This window comes from Taeniopygia guttata, chromosome 1 (assembly GCF_048771995.1).
Source record: "Taeniopygia guttata chromosome 1, bTaeGut7.mat, whole genome shotgun sequence".
NCBI classification, from domain to species: domain Eukaryota; kingdom Metazoa; phylum Chordata; class Aves; order Passeriformes; family Estrildidae; genus Taeniopygia; species Taeniopygia guttata.
The window spans coordinates 9001704-9021950 of record NC_133024.1 but is presented as its reverse complement, the minus strand read 5'-3'; the positions used below and the strand labels follow the sequence as shown (position 1 = coordinate 9021950).

Below are 20247 nucleotides of genomic sequence, written 5' to 3'. Positions count from 1 at the left end.
TAAATTATTTACAATTCGAAGTCAGACTGGAAATATCATTAAAATATAATGAGAAAAGATTTCCTGTTCCATATCCTAGCTTTTCCACTCCCCACAAGAGGAACAAGTGTAGAAAACAAAATGGTGACCAATACATGTGCATATATACACCCCATATGTTCACTCTTGGAAGCTCACCAGAAACACAAGTTAGATTAATTTTGAGAGAAGAATGCAAACCAGATATTAGTGTATATTTTTAATTTTTTAAAAAAATACTTTCCTACAAAGAAAAAGCAAATTTGGATAAGAATTTAAGTGTGGGATGAAGCAATGGAAGAAAAGGATTGTAATTATCTGCAGAATGTTGTTTAAAAAATTAAAGGAAATTCTTTACCAGAGATGTTTGATGTTTTTAAGTTTTGCTTAAGATACTATTGCACATACTTTTGACAAATCTTAAACACTTACTGTCACAGTCCTGGAGATTTTCAATTGCTGATAACAATCTTGCCCTGTCTTCTGGGTTCGAAATATTTAATTCAATAAGATGGCTTTCCTGTAGATCCTTTAAGTCCTCTAGAGTTTCATAGCCATTCAGCAGGAGGGTTGAGGCATATTCCTACAAAAGGAAACAAGCAAATCCGCCCATGGAAACAAGCACTATGTTTAGTAGAGGAATAGGCACAGTTTCACTTTTTCTTTTTGGCCAGGTTGAAATGGGCTTTGTTCTCCAGTGCAAGTGACTTAACTTTGGTAGAGGTGGAGAGCAAGAGGGAACAGAGGCAGAGATGCCTGGGAGTCCTCCTGGCCATGCCAGCATCTGTGCCTGAACTCCCTAGCACAGCCCAGCAGCACACAGGACCGGGGCAGAGCTCTGTCAGAAATTATTTAATCTGCTGAGTGTCTGGACTTTTGTGGGCCACTCCTCTGAAGGAAGGAGTGCTCTTCCTTTTCACAGGAGGAGCCCCTCGATACAAGCAAGGGGAGAAGCAGAGGGAGCCCTTGGCCTTGCTGTGTCATGTAAGGTCCTTCTTGAGCTGTGTGTTGACTCAGTACAAAACTCTGTGCATGCTCCAGGGAAAGGAGTGTTTGCATCAGCAGCAAAGCAATTACCCTTATTAAAAATGTTACTTGTAAATCATGACCTCATTACACTTTGACACTCAGTCAAGATCTAGGGTTGCAGAGAGGGAGAGAGGCGCAACATGAGCACAGTGCAAAAATACTATTGCTCCCTAAAGATCACTAGAAATTAAACTCCCAAATTCTCAGTTTTGGCTGGAGTCAGATTGCAGCCCAGTCCCTGAAAAGTCCACAGCCACAGATCTCCTAGTCTCAGGGACACAACTGCAGTCAGGCTGACCTGAAAAGTCACCAGCCTCCCTCTCTGAGTGGAGTTTCGTAGCCCAGCCACATGATGAGGCAAAATGCAGTTCTCTAAGCTGCTCATGATGCCCTTCCCGGTCTTAAAAATTGGGAGCCAGACATGGTTAAGGGATAAGGGGTTTTTACCTTGGTATTTAATCAGGATCCTTCTTGGTGTACCACTTTGCCAAGGTGGAATGTGCCGCAATGCACACACACCATTGATTGTGTAAAAAATTTATAGACCTTACAAATTAGCATATCTAACAAGCACGCCCCTGTGAGAGCCCTGGATGAATGGTGTGATATTCCCCTATGCGTGGAATTGCCCCCTGAATGGGCCAGATCTCAAGTTTACAGGATATGTTATAGAGGGACCTTGGTTTCCCAAAATAGCAGGGGGTTTTCTGGCCTCCTTCTATGAGGTCTTTAGGATGTTTGGTCTCCTGGCCTAACAGAATACCAGGACTATGCTAAATTATTAGACTTAAGGAGTTACAATTATGCATGCTAATAACACTGAGGTTACATAGAAGTTATATAAAAGGTATATAAAAGAAAAGGGAAAAAAATCATCTTGGCATCACTCACATCAGATAAAAGACAGACACAAGATTGCTTTGCTTTGCTGACGTCAAAACTGCTGAAACCTGCCTTTCTCCTCCTGCCCGTAAATGACATTCAAACCTGAGTGCACAGAAAGGGAATGTCTCAAATAGAGCTGGGAAATGCCTTGGCTGACCTGCAGGTGGACACATTCCAGGAGCTCTTGCAATGTTTTAGGCTTGGTCCTTTTGCTTCCTCTGTGTGGGTTTATCTTTCTGGGTGCTGCTTCTTCTTCCAAAATAACATCCACGTAAATGAACTTGAAATTTCCTACTTTGTTGTTCAGCATGCCTGTCCATATGCCCATGGGAGTTTTGCAGATGATATCTATGATGTCTCCTTTCTAGAACAATAAAAAAAGCACACCGATGCTTACACCTCTGGTTTGTTATATGTAGCTCTTCCTCTATGGATCAAAACCAGCACTAGTCAGTGTGAAGTAACTTTTTTTAATTACTTAGATTTAGTGCCTTTGCTTTTATAAAATCCCAGGAAAAGAATTACAGAAAGTGGAGCTAGTCCTTATCTCCAAACCTTTGTGAAGGAGAGGTGTGCATAAGCAGCCCCTCTCACTATTTTTGTGCTCCACTTGGTCCCTGAAAAGGGATAGGGTTACATCAGCAATTCATTTTGTTACAGGCAGTGGGCATAGTTTTGGCAAAAAAAAAGCAAGGGATTACTGTAAGTTTATTTTCAAAGTATGTGCCATAGCATTTACAAAATAATCTTATTATCTAACCTCTCAAGGGTCTTCAAAAACAGATAGCTGATCTATGTGAAAGGTAGACTCCTACCTATTTTACAGGAATAATCAGTGTCTGCATTTCTCAAAGATAATAAAGAACTTTTAACTCCCTTAACAAATATGAGTGCTTAAAAGGGTGACAACACAACTATTTCAAGAGGGCTTTTTGGTAAAGATGTTCAGGGCCACACTGTGGGAACTCAGGTCTCAGCTCAGGAAAGCATTCTGAGTAATTTCCATAGTAAAAAGGCTCTTACAAACTCATGCACCCTGCACAGTTTGCTCCCAAGGACCTAAAAAATGAGCCCTCTTTTCTTGGCATGTATCACAGAAAAATGTTGAAAGCCTCCGAAGAGTTATCCAACAAATACATGCTTCATTTGGGATTCTGTTACAAAGTTAGAAATCAAACTCAGTTTGTTAGGATGTGTCCACAGCTCCATTAGGTCCATCTTTTCTGGTTTGGTCAAGGAACAGCAAGTCGAGTGGTCACCCGCTTGTAGTTTTGGTACAAAGCCAGGTACAGAATTGACTGTGAGCTGGTGACCTGGTTTAGTTAGAACATGGAGCTCAGAGCTGTGAGCACATTTGAAATGGAAACTAAACAAACATTTCTTTAAAGCTCTATAAGCACGTTACTCTACAAACTCGTGCAGGCTTGGGAGCTTTAGATGTGGTTGCAGGTCAGGATTAGGCAGTGGCTCCAAGCCAAGCTGCAGATGCACTTTGAATTCAGATTCAGTATTTCAGTAATTTTATGTGATAAATATAGGAGATTTCAACCCTAAGTATTAACTTATACTTCCAAAATACATCCCCCTAATGACTAAAAAAGGAACCTATATAAGCCAGCAGATATCTGCCATTTCATGACCACTTAAATAGTTAAAACTACTAAACTGTATTCAAAGAAATGCCCTAGATGTGGGTGGAAGTGGAGGGCAGGTGCTGAAGTCTGCAAGTACCAGCAGAGCACCAGCTCTCAGAGAGGAGGAGAGGGAGTCAGTGTGAGACACAGGATTTGGCAAAATGAAGAAGCTGTGAAGAAGAAAAGTCTGAAGGGCTGGGTTTTTTAAGTAATGTACAGCTGAGCCCCTCTTTGTCTTCCTCACTCATGCAGCCCAGACACTTCTTGTCATGTCTGGGCTGAAGAATGTTCACAGCTCAAACATAGGCTTAAAGAAAAGTTTAATGTAAAGGCAAACTGGTTTTATTAAAGGTAATGGGTGCCACTGAGCTTTGGATATATCCTAGTTGTGACTGGGAAAGCTTGGGGAGACAATTTCACATCCCATGAGACTTTACTCTTTCTTACTCCAGACCATGTATGTGGGAAGCAGTATGTATTTTACTCTGAGGAAGGCTGGGGTGGGTGGGGAGATACCATGAACAGGTTCCTACCTGGAATCTGTGCTTTAAAAGACCCTTAGCAGCACTTGGCTTTGCAGCCTTGTCTGAACTAAGTCCTTGTGGAAGCATTGCGAAACCACATCAGCCTTGCTTTTAGAGGGCTCCACATGCTTGAGCAGCTAAAAATTCATTATTAAATGTATTATTTACATGCAAAAAATGGTCCCCCTGGCATTGCTCGTGGGAGAGAAGGAATCCTGGTGGTTGCCTTACCTTGATTTTCAGCGAGTCGGTGTCGTAAGGACTGGGAGTGAAGTCGGTGTGGACTTTGGCTCGGCCGCAGAAGGGGCCGTTGTAGGGGACCTCGTCGTCAAAGCGGAGGCTGTCCCTGTTGCTCGTGCCATCCGAGCAGCTGGTCACCCCACCTGGGAGAGAGACAGCTTCAGACACCCCTGCACAAATGCCCAGACATGCAACTCTGCACAGCAGCCCAAAGGAAAGTGTTCAAAACCGCAGAGTCAGGGACAGAGCGTATTCTGTGTGGGTTTGACACACTCCAGGATAACTACATTCAATAAAAATCATGCTACAAGAGACAGAACAAAATGGGTAGGAGATCTTTCATTAATATCTTCCCTAAAGTAATGTTTTTTTGGTGATGATAGTAATAGACTATGCATTTTATTTACAGGCTTTTTGAAATATTACCTCCGCAGATTAATAAAATGCACCCTAAAAGTGCAATTTGGGGAATTAATTCTGCTGAACTTCTCCTGTTTATTCAGAGAAATGAAAACAAGTACTGTAGATGTTATTTTATTTCATTCCAGAGCTAGCTGAAACATCAAAGGAACCTGCATTGCAGAGGGAAATTTTAATCTTATCAACATTTCTGCCTGTCATTTTATCCAAGTTGAGCAATAAAATATCAGCAGAGTAATTCAAGCAAATTTGAGCAAGCTCTGCAATATCCCATCCAAATATGTTTTTAGATAAGAGCAGCAGTGTATTGGAAGTAAACTCCCATATACGATTTTCACAAATCACGTCACAGAAAATGATCATAAAAATGGTTCTGTTTGCGGTGATTGCTTAAGTGCACGGTTCCATCTCAGGGCCAGATTAACTCTAAGTGCAAATGGTCTGGACTGCAGCTCCAGTCTGCACTCAGGGCTCGGGCAGTGCCTGCAAAGGGGCACAACAGTGTAACCAGGGATAGCTGTGGTCTGCCACCCAGCAGATACCCACAGCAGGGCAACACAGAGAGAGATGGAGGCACATTTCTCATCAGAGACTCCTCTGCACTCCAGCCAAGACCACCCTGATGGGGGAGGGTTTTCAGTGGGTTTCAGGTGGGCTGTGTCTCTCTGCATCATGTCCCAAAGCTGCCAGGCCAGACCCACATCTCCCACCAAATCAGAGAGACTTTGTCTGCCTCCCATCTCCAGGGCAAAGGATGAAATCACAGCCAGTCCTCCAGGAGAGGACGCTTGTGTGGCTGCACCCAGTGATTGCAAAACCAGCACTAAGGCAGTGATAACCCCCAAAAAATGTATGGCATACATACCAGCACTATACCTTATAATTCATATATTATTTTTTTCTTCAGTTAGTATTCCCACTCTTAAATGCACTCCACTAATTTCTGGATAGATGTATATCTACCCTAGCTGCTACCCATTTAACCAAATTACACTTTTGTCTGCCAGAATTAAGAGCTCTCTACCATCACATTTTTGGTCACCAGCTCTGATTCCACAGACATAAGCAATAACTATATTGATCCAGTGACTGAATAAGAAGTATAGGTGTCTTGTACTTACTAGATGAACTCTGGCCACTGTTCAGACTATAGAGACTTTCCAAAGAGTCACTGGTTTTTAGGGAGACCTTCTCAGTTTGTGCTCCACCACCAGGATCACCATCATCTTTTCCCTCTTCATTCTTCAACACAAAAATCAAATATTAGCCTCCAAGAAATGTATTTTAGAGAATTGTTTGTTTGTTTGTTTTAAAGCATCAATGGAGATCAGCTCATTGTTGCACTTTTATTAAGAACTCCTTTGTGAGAAGAGGTATTTTAGAAGTTGATGCCTGGTACTAACCATGCCCAACAATCACCCCTGGTAGTTTATCATCCTAGAGAAATTCCCTCTTGTTTCTACCCCACTCACTTCATCCCCTCCCTGCTCAAACAGCTAAGCTAGGAAGACTACCACATGCCATGGCAGAGCTAAGCTTGCAATGGGAAATTTGTGGGCAGCCTGATAAGATTTTGTCTGCTTGTGTCAGAGAAGGAAATATAAAGCTCAGTTCTGAAAGCAGGTGGTGAAGACCTGTCTGACACAGCTGTGTTTTACACTTGTGGGAATCCAGGGCTTCCCTCTGGCTGCCCTGGAAGGTCTGGGACCCTGGCAGGGGGTCAGGAACCCCCCTGGACAGAGCCCTCAGAGACACTGGCTGTGATCTCTGTCCATGGAAAAGAGTTTTCAATCTTACAGGATGAATTACAAGCTCTGAGTGTTTGATATAAGTAATAATTAAGTGTGGCACCAGTGCAAAAGTAAAACTTTAGTATTCTAGATTATGGGTTCAAAGGAGACAAGATGGAGGAAATTGGGTGTGCCTTGTCCTTTTTCTCCTTCTTCATGCCCTCCATGTTTCACTGCAGTGTTGGCATTTTTCTGTTGGTTTAGGCTGGGGACACACTGTTCAATGTAGGTGACAGATATTGGCACGTTATTGTAAATACAGCACAGGTAGTTTCTGGTATTTAATGTCTGTAACATCCCACTGAGGGCAGAGCCCCACACACTGCCCTGCAGGACAGAGCAGCGGCAGGGCAGCAGAACATGTTAGAGATAAACAGAATAAACAACCTTGAAACCAGCACAGACCAATTATGGCTTCTGCTTTGGCAGCGGGGCTGAAAGACAGAGACTTTCTACAATCTCGGAATCATCAATGCCACAGATTCCGACATACACTGAACTCCTGAAGATGGTGGCTGCTTGGTGGCAGGCTGGGGACATCTGCACACACGTAGGGCACTGGTGTGTTCTAGCACCGTGCTCACCACGCTGCCCAGCATTCACCCTGCCCTCGAAATCCAGGGCATTTCAGAATTAACAAGTACATGTTTCTCTCACAAAGTCTAATGGTGTATGAAATTGGCCCCTTGAGTTTATCCCAATAAATCACACCTCAGGAATCACAGCCTGTTCAAAACAATAAGGTCCATATTTCAGTCACAGTTAAGTTAGAGACAATGTAACTGATAAATGAAATAGATCTTTCAAAGGGAGGGATTTTTCAGTAGAATTCATCATGTTGTTAGTGCATGTGATATCCTGATGCAACTGAAACTTCCTTCAGCGCATTATATTTGGGGAAAAATTAGTTATTCACTTGTTAGGTGATGAAGCAAAGATGACAGTGCATGTGTGAAGCAGAGATCCATACAGGCACATGTCAGGCAGAGCACCGAAATGAAGAACTATACTGGTTTTCAACAAGAATTGTGCTTGTTACACCAGCCAGCAGCATAACAGATTAATCAGCATACTGGTATTGATTGCCATCTTCTCCTGCAGCAAGGAAGATCATGCTACATGTGTGTCCAACCAGATAATCCATTGAATTTCTGTCATGGGAATTGTTGCTTTAAGTGTGCAGAAAGGAAATATAAAAATGGAATATAAAGATCATTGATTGCACTTTAGAAAAAAAAAAATAAAAGAAAACTAAATTAATGAAATACAGGTCCTTGTCTTGGTCCTCCAAAAGGTATTTAAAGGTACCCTGTGAAAAATTATTTTCTACTTGTGACGTTCCTCATTGATTTTCCTTACTTACTTGATATTGACACGTGAGATGATAGGATGCAGACTAGCTAGATTTTTTTAGGATTGTTAAGTGTGACAAGTTTTTTTTCTTATGCTTTTAAATTTTGGAACTTACTGATACACAGTACTGAGAAAACAGGGTTTGCAGTATGTGCAAGATTATGTTTTTTATGTTTAATAAAGATAGTTTCACTAAGATTAGATAAGGTAAAAGGAGATAAGGTGTATGAGTTGGAATTCTCTAGGATGCTGGCTGATCTTTAAAAAGTGGACTTCAGAAATAATTCTTGTATTGGGAAATAAATTCTTCTAATGAAGCTTTTTGTACAAACTGAGCATCAGACTGATGATTGGGTTTGACCAATACTCCCTTGTGTCCACATGAGGATGGTTTTTGTGCTCATACACACATGCTCATACTAATGTTCCTTGTTGAAAAAGCAAAATTAAATGAAGTAAAAGTCTTATGACTCTCTTGGGCCCTTACTGTGTGATTTGCATGTGCACTAAAATGCACATGAAAGAACAGGTACATACCAAAATCTGGCTTAATTCAGTATGTGTTGCTACCCTGGTTTTATGGTTTGTCACAACTGAGGACAGTTGAAACATGAACAGAAAAATTGCACATAATGTTTTTACTTCACATGTATTTCCAACAAACACAAGGCTCTTAGGCCATATTTACCATCTCCTCAGAGAGCGCCTTGATGTATTTTTTACCCATCTTTTTCTTCATGGTGAGTGAAATGGCTCTCATTTTCTTACTCAGACTTCCTCCATTGTTTGATACTTTGATTTGTACTGCTTCTGCTTCCCCAATGTCACTTATAGTCTCCAGCTCAGATATCTGTTTTGAAATCAAAAAGTAAGCAATAACTCAGCACAAAAATAAAACACAGCAAGGTGAAACAGAAATTATGGGGAAATATTAAGGGCACTAACACAGCTAGCATGACAATATTCAGTCATGGGCATTTTCCTTGGAAACTGTGTACCTAAATAGGTTTGCAGCACAATACTCTATGTATAAATGACAGAAAGAAAATATATTTTATGGTAGGTAATGTTATTTCCCATTATTTGTTGTCCCTAAGATCAGTAAGAATAGAGGGAATTTTCACAGGGGTCTTGAAAACAAAAGTGAGACATCTGTGGGTTACTTGAAAAGTGCTGGGTACTTTGGGCATGCACCAATGGTGAAGTGCACTTTTTTTTTTTTAAATTGTTTCTATTTTCACATCAAAGTGCCAAAGTTTAGCACTTTAGTTTAGGTGTAATTCTCTTGGGTTTTTTTTGTCAAGGCCTCAATCAGTGAACAGATGCAGGTACACAAGTTCTCAGCACTGCAAAATTTACACAATAGCTTTTCAATGTTTTGGCATAACTGTCATGGGAAAGTGAACTGCAGAATTTCAAACTTTGTGTTCTACAGACCTCAGTTGAATCATCTGTCTTTGATATTGAGTGATGCCTGAAACGGTCAAAGCTCCCAAAGCTGCTCGTGCGCTGAAAAAGAAGAGAAGACAAACCTTGACTCACTGGTGATGTTTTGCTTTGTTCTGTTATTAAGACTTAAATAAAACTGTCAAGCCACCTGTTGGTGTTAAAAATCCCTCCCATATCAGTGGACCATGAACTGCTACATCCAGCTAGAAACAAAATATGAGGCGACTGTAGGGGGAAAAAAATGTACAGGCAGAAGTAGAAAAATAATTAAGAGAAAAAATACTGCTTCAAATACTAATTAGGTAATGGATTATGAGTTCTTCTACATCTATTTCACATTATTTATGTATGTAAATAACCATACATTATTTGCAGGTAAGAAAGACTTATTTATGAGTTAAAAAAAAAAAAATGGTGTCATCATAAATACGGTACAAGCAATAGACTTGGTTTTGGTGGTGTAAATTGCGGCAATTTATACAATGTATTTTTTCAGCTGGGAAGACAATTTATGGTTCTTTATCATCAGGAATGAGCCAGGACTCAGGATTATGAATGAGGATTATGAATACATCTTGTCCAAAATGCACACATTGCAGAGGGAGTAAGTAACAGAATAATCAGGCAGGCCTTGTGCTTTTCTTCCCGATTTCCCAATTAAAAATTCCAATTTTTAAACATAAATGGGTACAATTTTCTGCCATGCCACAGCTTTATTTGACAAAGCTGCATCACCTGAGCTGCTTATTAAGAGACAGTGAATGGATTGCTCTGACTTCCTTCTAGTTTGTACTCTTTCTGTATGTGGATAAATGACATGGAAAGGAGGGAAGTGGCACAGCAGATTTTGAGGAGTGGGGTCATACAGAAATACCTGTCAGACATGCCCAGACAGAGCTGCCTGACACTGCACTGCCCATGGGGGCAAAATGCATAAAATCGGCATTGATGCCAAGTTGGCGTCCCTTTAAGTGTGGTCCTAGAAACAGCCAGAATTTGGACATCTATCCCCTCTATAGTGTTTTTAAAAGCTTGCTTTTATGTCTTCACCAATACTCACAGCTAACTCTAAAATGACTTCAGGTTTTTTAAGTACTTTCCTCTTCCATACTAAATGAAAATCTTTAATGCAGTATGAGAGCTCTTGAGCAGGGTTCACTATTATACATGAGGCAATAAAATCTCAGTGATTTTTGAGTATTCAAAATCCCCTCTGGAGGAAAAAAAACACTGAACTAAAATAGCAAACCACAAAATAAATACATTCTGTCTGATTTAATAAGTGATTTCAGAGTATCTGGGCTACAGCTTTTCCTGTAGTTATTCATCCTTTTATCTTGCCCATGTGATTTCAGCCAAACTAGTTCCTTGTTCCATTGCTTTCTTCCCCCACCCCCAGCCACATGAGTCATATTTTCATCTCCCCCAGATTTCTAAAGCACCCACTGTGCACTCTTCACCTGGCATCTCCAGCTTCCTCTTTTTGCTGTCAACCCAGGAACTTCACAAGCCTCAAAAGGCTTGTGAGCTCCCAGCTTTCCTATTACAGAGTTCCAATCTTCTCCACCAGGCAAGAATTGTCATGAAGCAGCCCCAGAAGCAACAGAGGTAGAACATCTTTTGGGCAACAAAAGAGGAGGAGCAAAGGACTGGTTTGGGAGCCAGTGCCTTTTCCTGCCTTCACACTGCAGGCACGCTTAATGCTGGCATGGACCAGCTTCTAGAGAAATTAAGGAGAAATCCCTCCTTGATGTATTTCCCTGTTTTCCCAGACTTATTTATTAACCAGTACTGCTACCTCCCCCAAAAAATGAATGTGGACATAGCAGTGGGAGCCTGAGCAGAGTCATATGGAAAATTCTACACATATTTTGGCTCCATATTCTAAGCAGTGCAGCTTAAAGGAATAACATCCTCTTTTACCCACCCTCCCCCCACCCCTCCCTTTATTTCTGGGCACATATAACCTGAAAAATATTTCCAGCCAAAGGTTATTTGAAGAAACTGACCCAGATTTGTGAATATTTTCGGACAATTATAATGACATTTACTATCCACTGAGGGGGAAAAAAAAAAGAAAATATAAAAATCACACAGCTCTCCTCTTAATTGATTGTAAAATCTCTGTTGTCTAAACATTGTGGTTTATTTGTTTGGTTTTACATTGTGAAACTGAAAATTACAATTTGTATTGCACATTTAATTTTATCTAAAATTCCCATAAAGATCTTTGTTATTAAGTAGATGAAGAACATCCTGTGACAAGGGGTTAGCTCAATAGTATGATATAAAAACACAGCCCTGAGGATTATGGTTCTATTAGACAGGATTAACACCTTTGACTAGCTTGTCAGCCCAGCCAAATGTGCCCTGCAGCATGGAGCAGGAGGGAGAGGGGAGCCTGGGATTCACAGCAGTACCGGGAAGGGAAAGTATAAAATTGTCTCAGCAATCTCTAAACACACACTGACCTTTCTGTTGCATTCCAACACTTCAATATGTCTAGTAGGAATAAGTGTATATTAAAGTGCAGATGTGCTGGAAATAGTTTGAAAGGAACAAGAGGGAAAACACTGTTTAGCGTTGGTCTTACCTATAAACAGCTTGAGCAGTTATTCTTTTTTGACCCTCGAAACAACCTTATATCCTACATGTGCAGGAGCCTGGGGCTATTTGGTAGTGTACTTCAGTGTTGCTTCATCCTTATTAAATATTAATAAGGGTTACAGGATGATTTCCACTGTTCTAGATAATGGTGTTGCTGCACTGGAGAGCACTGAATAGGGCTGCTTCAGCAGTTCTCTATACTAACTTTTTCCATTAAGTAATCAATAGGCACCACCTTTTAAAAATGTATCCAACCCCATTATACTGATAACGAAAAGCAGATTTAGGAGCTCCTGGCTGCAAAGGGAATGGGACTATTACTTTCAGTAGTGTCAGTCACTGCATTAGTGTCAGGGAACACCTACTTTGTGAAGATATGGACAGGCCTTATTTCCAGGTGAAGAGAAGCTTTTAAAGTAAATGCAAAGCTACTAAGAGAAAATATGCTATTGACTTTTGATACCAGGATTCAGCATCCTATAAAGTTAAGTGGTTTTTCTGGCTCAATTCATGCAAGAGCTACCCAGGGATATGTTAAGCAAATACTAATTTGCTCACTAAAATCTAATGGAGGCATGGGCAGAGGGAGAAACAACTGTGTTTTCCTGCACAAGGACTGATCAAATAATTTCTATAAAAATCAACGCATTAACTTTCATCTCTTCCCATTCAGTATTCCAAACTAACATAAAAATTATCAAAGATACTTTTAAGTATTTGAAAACATTCTTCCTTCTCCTATATCATTTATTCCCTGAAATCCAGGAACTTTAAAACATCCTTTTAAAGGGATAAGTGCAATGTAATTGTTGTTTATTTTAATTTGGACAGTCTGCAGTTGATTGTCTGGTTTAGGCTGTAAATAGCCTATCATTTTCCCTAGAAAATAATATGGTATGGTATGCAAATAATAAGACAACAACAACTTCTGCAATCCATGTCTTTCTCTTATGAAATATCCTTTCCTTGTAGGACATATCATAGGAGAGGTTCTTGTCTGTGACAAGCTAGTCAGAGCTTCCCTGTGTCTATAAACCAACCTTTGAGCCAAAACTGACTGCAGTTATCCTGATAAATAATCATGATGGGAGATATTCATCCCATATTTTTCTTTGGACAATTCACACTGCTCAGCAATGTGGTTGCCTTCTGTCATAAATTCTGGGCCATTATATTTTGCTTCAAGTCCTATTCAAAATATCTTTTAAGTCCTGCATGTGTCAAAGGCTTTGTACTGGCCCTCTCATACTTGTAAATCTCTTCAAATTCCTCCATGAATTTTAATTTTTACCTTCCATTCATGCTTAGACTACCCAAACCATGTAAGCTGTATAGGGGCAAATGTGGACACTGGAAGTAATAAAAAGGGAGCTCAGCATGTTGCTCAATTTCCTTGCCTGCCACAGACACTTGTCTTCTCCCCTCTTTTTTGAAAGCAGACACAGCAGCCCTCAAGAGAACAGCCTTCTCTTGCTGCTCTGATTGATGGGGATAAGTGGAGATGAGGATTTGATTCATTTGTTCTATTCCCTGATGGTTCCAGTCCCTTCAGAAGGAGGAGACCACTCTGAGAATGAAAGAGTTACCAAGCAGGGATGAATATTTCCACTCTGCTAGCTTATCTTCTTGCATAGATAATCAAAGGAATTGTCTCCTACTTTCCCAGATGGCAAGATAGCAATTTATAGCTTTTTGGATGTTCTGTGGGAAAAAATCCATAAACCAAACACCACCAAAAAAATCCTCACTTCTGTAGAAAAAATGAGAATTTGTGTAAAAGATTAAGCGACTCTCCAAAGGATAAGGGAAGCAACAAAAGAGAAAACATCATGACCTCTGTACCACAGGGAATTTTTTCCTATTTACACATTAGTTACACATACAGAACTTCTGACCACTAACCAACACATTAATATAACTTTATAGCCCACATGAAACACGGCCTAAACCTTGCACTTCACCAGTCAAAAGCAATAAAAAAGATACAGCTTGTTCCTGCTAACTCAAATAGAGCAATCTACTAAAATGGCATTTTTAACTGGCTTAAAAATGACTCTATAAAAGACTGGTTGTTATCATGGCCTGGTGTTCAGTAGCTGCCTGGAGGTGGGGGAGAGAGGGGAAAAAAATGGACTTTGAACAGACCTGCCACCATGAGGCCTCAGATCAAACACCCTAATTTTAACGGTGGAAAAGGACTGGAAAAGCAAAGCTGAATTTAAAAAATAAGCTAATCATAACTAATACTCCTCCAGGTGAATAAACTGCACTCTCCAAAGTAAACACAGAGCAGCTGTTTTATCAGTGCCTATAAGTGGTACCAGCCTCAGTCTCTCAGACCTAAATCCCAGCTGCCACGAGGCACGTAATTCCCAATAACCCAGTTGGAGTCACACTAGAAACCCTGTCCCCAGTGCTTTCCAGGGGCACCTTGCCCTGGGCAGGAACTGGGGCAGCTGAGAGGAGGGCACAGCTGCTGTTCCTGAAGTCAAACCAGGGTGGGATTTTTTTGCAAGGTCTGTAAGTCTTCCTCTGGAAGGGTCAGCCATGTAGGGCATCTGAGCAAAGAGGCAGTTTGGTCTGGCAAAAAAAAAAAAAGTGCTGTGTTCATTAAACAGCTTTGTGAGGGACTAAATAAGGAAGCAGTTTAAGACATGCCAGTCTTAAGACTCGGAAAGTTTTGTGCAAGTGAGTATTGCAAAATGTGCAAGGAGGGGAAGGGACCTGACTCCACTTTCTTTAAATGCACATTGACCCTGAATTTTGAGCACCATCAATCCTGCCCAGTTGCTGCAGAGCACTCTTAGTTGCCAGTGAGAAAAGTCACTCCTAGTGCTCTTCTGGCAGTCTGTCCAGTTCAGGTATTTGCAATAATTATGTAATTAAGACTTTATTATTTATATGACATTTAATTAAAAGTGACTTTCAGTGGCACACAAAACCATGAAAAGAAAATGACTTTAAAAGAAGGTTAAGGATGTGTGACAAGCTCAGAGGAGCTATGAAAATGACAGTTAAGGATTTGGCATGATGTGCGCTTCCACCTCCCTGCTATCCTTTTTCTACCCTTCATTTACACATGAGCAGAAACACCGAGGGGTGAGCCTGGAATCCACCCTCCACAAAACCATCACTGCAGTAGAGGGGAGCACTGCCTGGGTAAAGGCTGGTTAAACACTACATAAGCATTGCAGGCTTTGATCTTTAATCCCTTAAATACCAACTTCTTTCCTCTCCTGAAACTTCCTCCTCTTCAAACCCGCTGAATTCACAGACAAATGCTCACATTTTAAAACCAAAGCACCTAGCAGCTTCAATTAAAGTCCTTTCCTGCTTACTTAAACAGTATGATTTTAATAATGCTGTGTGTTATCTAGGTCCTGACCTTGCAGGGTTTTGCTGGATTTCCTGTGTGAGAGAAATTACTCACAAACATGCTTGCCTTAAGTGATGACAAAAATACAAGCCTGAAGAGGAGCTGAGAAGAATCCAGCCCCAAAGGTTCAGTTTTACAGGAATCCCCATGCCTGGCCAGCACACCCACAAGTGGGGCAACCAGTGTGCTCTGGCAGAGGAGGTGGAATGTGGCTGTTCAGTGGAAGGTGTTCCTTCAAACGACTTTCCAGATAATAACAATATTAAAAAAATAACCTCTAAGCCACAGTCAAGTCTGACCGTCCCAAAAGCTCGTTTGTTCTTTTTCTGAAGAGTAAGCAAACTTCAGAAAGCCCTTACACGAGTTTCACTGCCCTACTGCAGTCTTACCCTTGACAACAGGTAATGACCAACAATAAGCTAATTCTAAGAAATTGGGGGAGGGGGGCAGAAAGAGAGTTTTTATTACTTTTAAATGAGTGTTTGATACATCATCTTGGTTCCTCTGATTAATGTTCGCAGCAAACTCAGCCATTGGAGTTGTAATGTTTCTGCAAGCTTCCCTACAGCAAAGCCTAGCCATTAATTCAGTGGCATATGTCAGCTCAGCAGAGCAAGGTCACTCTTCTCTTTCAAGGGGAACCTTTTTAGAAATAATAAAACTGACAGAAAGTTCCTTTTTGCATGCTTTATGTCACCTGAGGTTGAGTGCTGCAGTTAATATCACAGAGCTTATAAACATTCCCATCTTCAGCAGTCTCCAAACCCACCGGGCTCTTAGAACCTCAACTATTTTTTTTTTTTTAAGTAATATAGTGACAGCTTTATGTGGGGCAGATATACAGTATGTAATCCTAAATGAGTAAAAAGTAAGTAAAAAATGAACAAATCTTTTCTTGGGCATTTTAGAGGAGAAATTTTGGAAGACACTAAGGACTGCTGATACTGCAGGATGTTAGTGCTTAGAGAAAAAGATGTGGGATTAGGGACTTTATCTCCGTGGATGCTTACATCTTTGGATAAAGGAAGGAAATTTTAAAATGCACAGGTCCACCTTCTTTCCATTTCACTGCTAACTGATACTGTATAGGCATGTGATGTAACGAGAGCACAAAATAAATTGATCTATTTATGGAATGATTTTGAATTTGTAAGTAAAGATGTCCCAGTCATCTGTTATGATAACTAATTGAAACTGGAACTTATTTATCAGGGTACAAATATTATGGAACATGATAAACAAAATAACTAGCTGAAGAATAAGATCCAAACAATAGGCCATTGTTCCCCCTCATTATCTCCCTTCAGACATCCTGACTACACTTGATTAATGAATCCATAGTGAGATTAACTGAAATTGCCTTAATGGAGATGCACTACAGTAGAGAAGCAAAATTCAGTGCAGTATCTATCATCAGTCACTGTGAATTTGAGTGCTTCATCAGATCTATCTGTCCATTTATTTAAATCACATTTATATGGGAAAACAAAGCAAAAAAACCAACAAAGAAATAAAATACTGTGTTCATTAGAGTGAGTTAACTTTTGATTCCTTTTAGATGTAGACTAGGTCACCATTTTTGCTCTTTCTTGTGTCCTCCTTTGTCAAATGGTTGTGTTCCAGCATTGGCTTATTGTCATCCACAGGCCAAAGTTATCCTTATTGTCCAGTTGAAGAAAGCACACGTGGCACTTCATTGCACCTTCTCAGGCTTCAAAAACTGGACATGCTCACATAATTTATGCCTAGGAATCCTAAATATGCTCCTGGGAATTTTGAACTCATAAGTTCAGCAAGTTTTTGGTTTTGTATGGAAGCTGAAAAAAGGCTGCCAGCTCAGGGTTTCCATATGATTTGGAAGTATGTAAGAATCCTTCTTAGTGCAGAAGTTATAATGTATTAAATTTCATGTTTGCTTTGTAGTGTAAGTTCTATAATTGCACCCCTAGGGAAAAAAAACCCCAAAACAATCTAGGAATCTGAAGATATCATTCTGATTCTGTTCAGGTCACTCCAGAAAAGGAATTAATACAATTAATGGGTCACAGTGGTACCAGTAAGGTACCCAGTAATCAATTCGTTTCTCCCCATTTGAATATCTCTGTGGTGTGGGTTGTTGTGATCACAGCTCAGTGGAAAACTACATCTTCATTTCATGAAAAACAAGTGTACCAGGTGCCTGAAGTGTGTTTTCATTCTGAGACGTGAGAAGAGTGAGACTGAGCATTTTCCCCCTCCCCTGCTCCTGCAGCCTCCACAAGAACCACACGTAGTGGAGAGACGCTCACCAGTGAGGTGCTGCTCCTGAGGCAGTGACAGCAGCGAGGGCTTTGAGGTGTTCTTTGAGCCCCATATTTAAGGATATACTCCAAATCCTACTGAAATCAGCCCTATCACTGCAAAGAGAACTCTCCCAGCTACCTCCTTTTAAGCTGTCATGAAGGGGTAGGAAGATGTTGCCTCTTCCCATTCCTTCAGATACTGGCTAAAATCACAGACACAAAGATATTTTTAAACATTTTACCACAATTACAAATATATATTAGTCAAGCAAATGTATACTCCAGAAAATAATGTAAACATGCCAATAGCCAACATCAGAATAGCCCTAGCACATGCTTGTGCTAGAGCTGAATGCCTGCTCTACCATCATCAGTCATTTCATGCACTCTCTCCACAGGTTCTGAGCTGCTTAACCACCAATGAACTATGTCCCCTTTCCAGCTTTTTGAAGTGGTTCTTGAACATTCCATCTGATCTTAAAGAAGGAGGCAGAGAGGCAGAAGTGTAAGAGCAAAACAGCACAGCTGTGGCCAGGAGTGCTGGAGCCGAGTGTCCCCTTTGCACAGGTGCAGGCAGCAGAGAAGCCTCGTGAGCTCACTCGGCTGGCTTGGCCACTGTGCTGTCCCCTCTTTGCACATCTGCTTTGGGCTGTGCTGTTACTAAGTGAAGCTGATTTCTTTATCTCATGGCTGCAGCCTGTCAGTGACACATCCCCATCTCTGTCTCAAACATAATGGTAGAGGAATTAAACTGCAGCATGTTTTCTGGTTGAGCAGAGCTCCTCTGGTGTTTATCCCCTCCCTGGAAAAGCCATGAGGAACACTGCAGAAAAACCTAAAGCCGTGTATTCAAGTATTCAGGGACCATTTGTCCTTCAATATACCTGGAAGAACAGCAAACCCACCACACCTTCTGATGAACTTCTAACAGTTCTCGAGGAAGTGACCATTCAGCACCTCATAGAAATCAAGTTCAGCAGTGTTAGATTACATGGCTGTTCTTGTGAAGGTGATAAAAGAGATGAAGACATAGAAGGGTAGTAAAGGGCTAAAACTCTTCCCAGAAGACATAATGGTGCAAACCAGCAGGTCACTAGAACTTCTTGCCAGAGGACGCTCATGAGCTTCAGTGCTGGGTAATGAGATAGAAGACCCTTTGCTCTTGACATCCAGCTTTCCCAGAAAGGGGCCAGAAGATGTTATGAGGGCAATTAAGCAGCCTGAAGACTCTGTACTGGTGAAGTCATCATACAGAATTTTGTGTATTCATGGAATAAACTAAAGAAAGTATGGAGAGGAAAAGTGGCAAAAAGGTATATATTGTGCATAGTCAAAGAAGAAGCTTCCCTGAAGAAGTCTCCAAACTTTTCCACAGGCTGGAATTTTACTCTCAGGTTTAAGAAGAAAAATAGTAAGAACATGCTCTTGGGTGCACGATAAGTGGAATGAAGTTTCAAAAAAAACTACAAGAGTTAGAGTAAGCATGAATACAAAAGAGATTTCACTTAGATAAAAGATAAGTGATCATTCATCTACACTGGAATAACAACACACATGCAACACACCTCTGATTGATGAAACAGTTTTCCATTAGGATGGTTTAAAGGGTATATGATATGCTAAATATTCAGAGCATACATAATCTGTAGCCTGGTACCAAGAAACAAATATTGAGCAAAACCACTGACACTGCCAATTTGTGGAACAGAGTATGACTGTTTCTTACAACTGGAGCAACTCTGCTGTCTTTGTTGCAGCCTTTCAGAGGAGAAAGCATAAAGGATATTGCAATTACAGAGGCCCAGAAGACTTTTTTCCCCTTCTCAGGAGTGGGTATTCCCAGCAGGTTCTACCCACATAGCAAGGGGTTGATGCTTCTGGCTGAAGTGTTTGTAGACACCCAGAAGGTGCTTTTACAGCTGCCAAGTGATGGTTTTATAACAGCATTTGTCTGAATTTATGCTGTGACATAGATTACTAGATGAATATTGAAGTACAGGAAACTGCAGGCCACATCCTCTGCCAGTCTTGCCCATACAGTGTTACTGCTTTTTTCCCAGCAATGACAGGTATCCTGACCAATGTTTACTTTGAGGTATTTTGGTTTTCCTAGAAACTCAGTAAGTCAACTGCTCTTAAACAACTCTTAAAGAATTAGGAGGCAACTAATGCTGATTTATGTCACTTTGGTAATTGTGCTATGGTGTTTATCAGAGAGCACAGTTATAAATGCTGTGGCTGATAGTCTGGTTTCTAAAAATGCCTGGATAAGGTGGTTCAGGTAGACTTCTTGAAATGTTCCTACTTGCTTAAGAAAACAAACAAAACCCTGGATTTGTTACTGTAAGCAAAATTAATATTAATGTGTAAATATTCCCATTAAAAGGTTGCTCTCATTTGTTTTAAAATATTCTGCTGTTAAGGACTTAAGCCTGTCTAGTAAAGGATATCAAGATAGAGAAGAAACTAGAAATTAAATGAGTATTGTACAAAGTTGACAAAAATGTAAAAAGGTGCTTTAATCAAGGGAACACACAAATTTCATCACTACTGGAACAGGCCACAGATATAATTTTTCCTTTGTAATAAAATCTAGCCAAGAGTTGTGAGAGTCCTCAATGAGACTATGTCTTGATGTGA

General features: G+C 40.6%; 1 protein-coding gene across 5 annotated transcripts in view; it reads right to left on the bottom strand.

Moving 5' to 3' along the window:
• Window positions 1–20247, bottom strand: part of SAMSN1 (SAM domain, SH3 domain and nuclear localization signals 1) — a 143385-nt gene that overhangs the window by 9204 nt on the left and 113934 nt on the right. For all 5 annotated transcript variants that reach the window (XM_072923355.1, XM_072923360.1, XM_072923357.1 and 2 more), the window contains 6 exons: window positions 9331–9402; window positions 8582–8743; window positions 5872–5992; window positions 4322–4473; window positions 2090–2296; window positions 451–601 (listed from right to left, as the gene is read on the bottom strand). In XM_072923355.1, the coding sequence (XP_072779456.1) occupies window positions 451–601; window positions 2090–2296; window positions 4322–4473; window positions 5872–5992; window positions 8582–8743; window positions 9331–9402 (865 nt within the window). The remainder of the gene's footprint in view (window positions 1–450; window positions 602–2089; window positions 2297–4321; window positions 4474–5871; window positions 5993–8581; window positions 8744–9330; window positions 9403–20247) is intronic.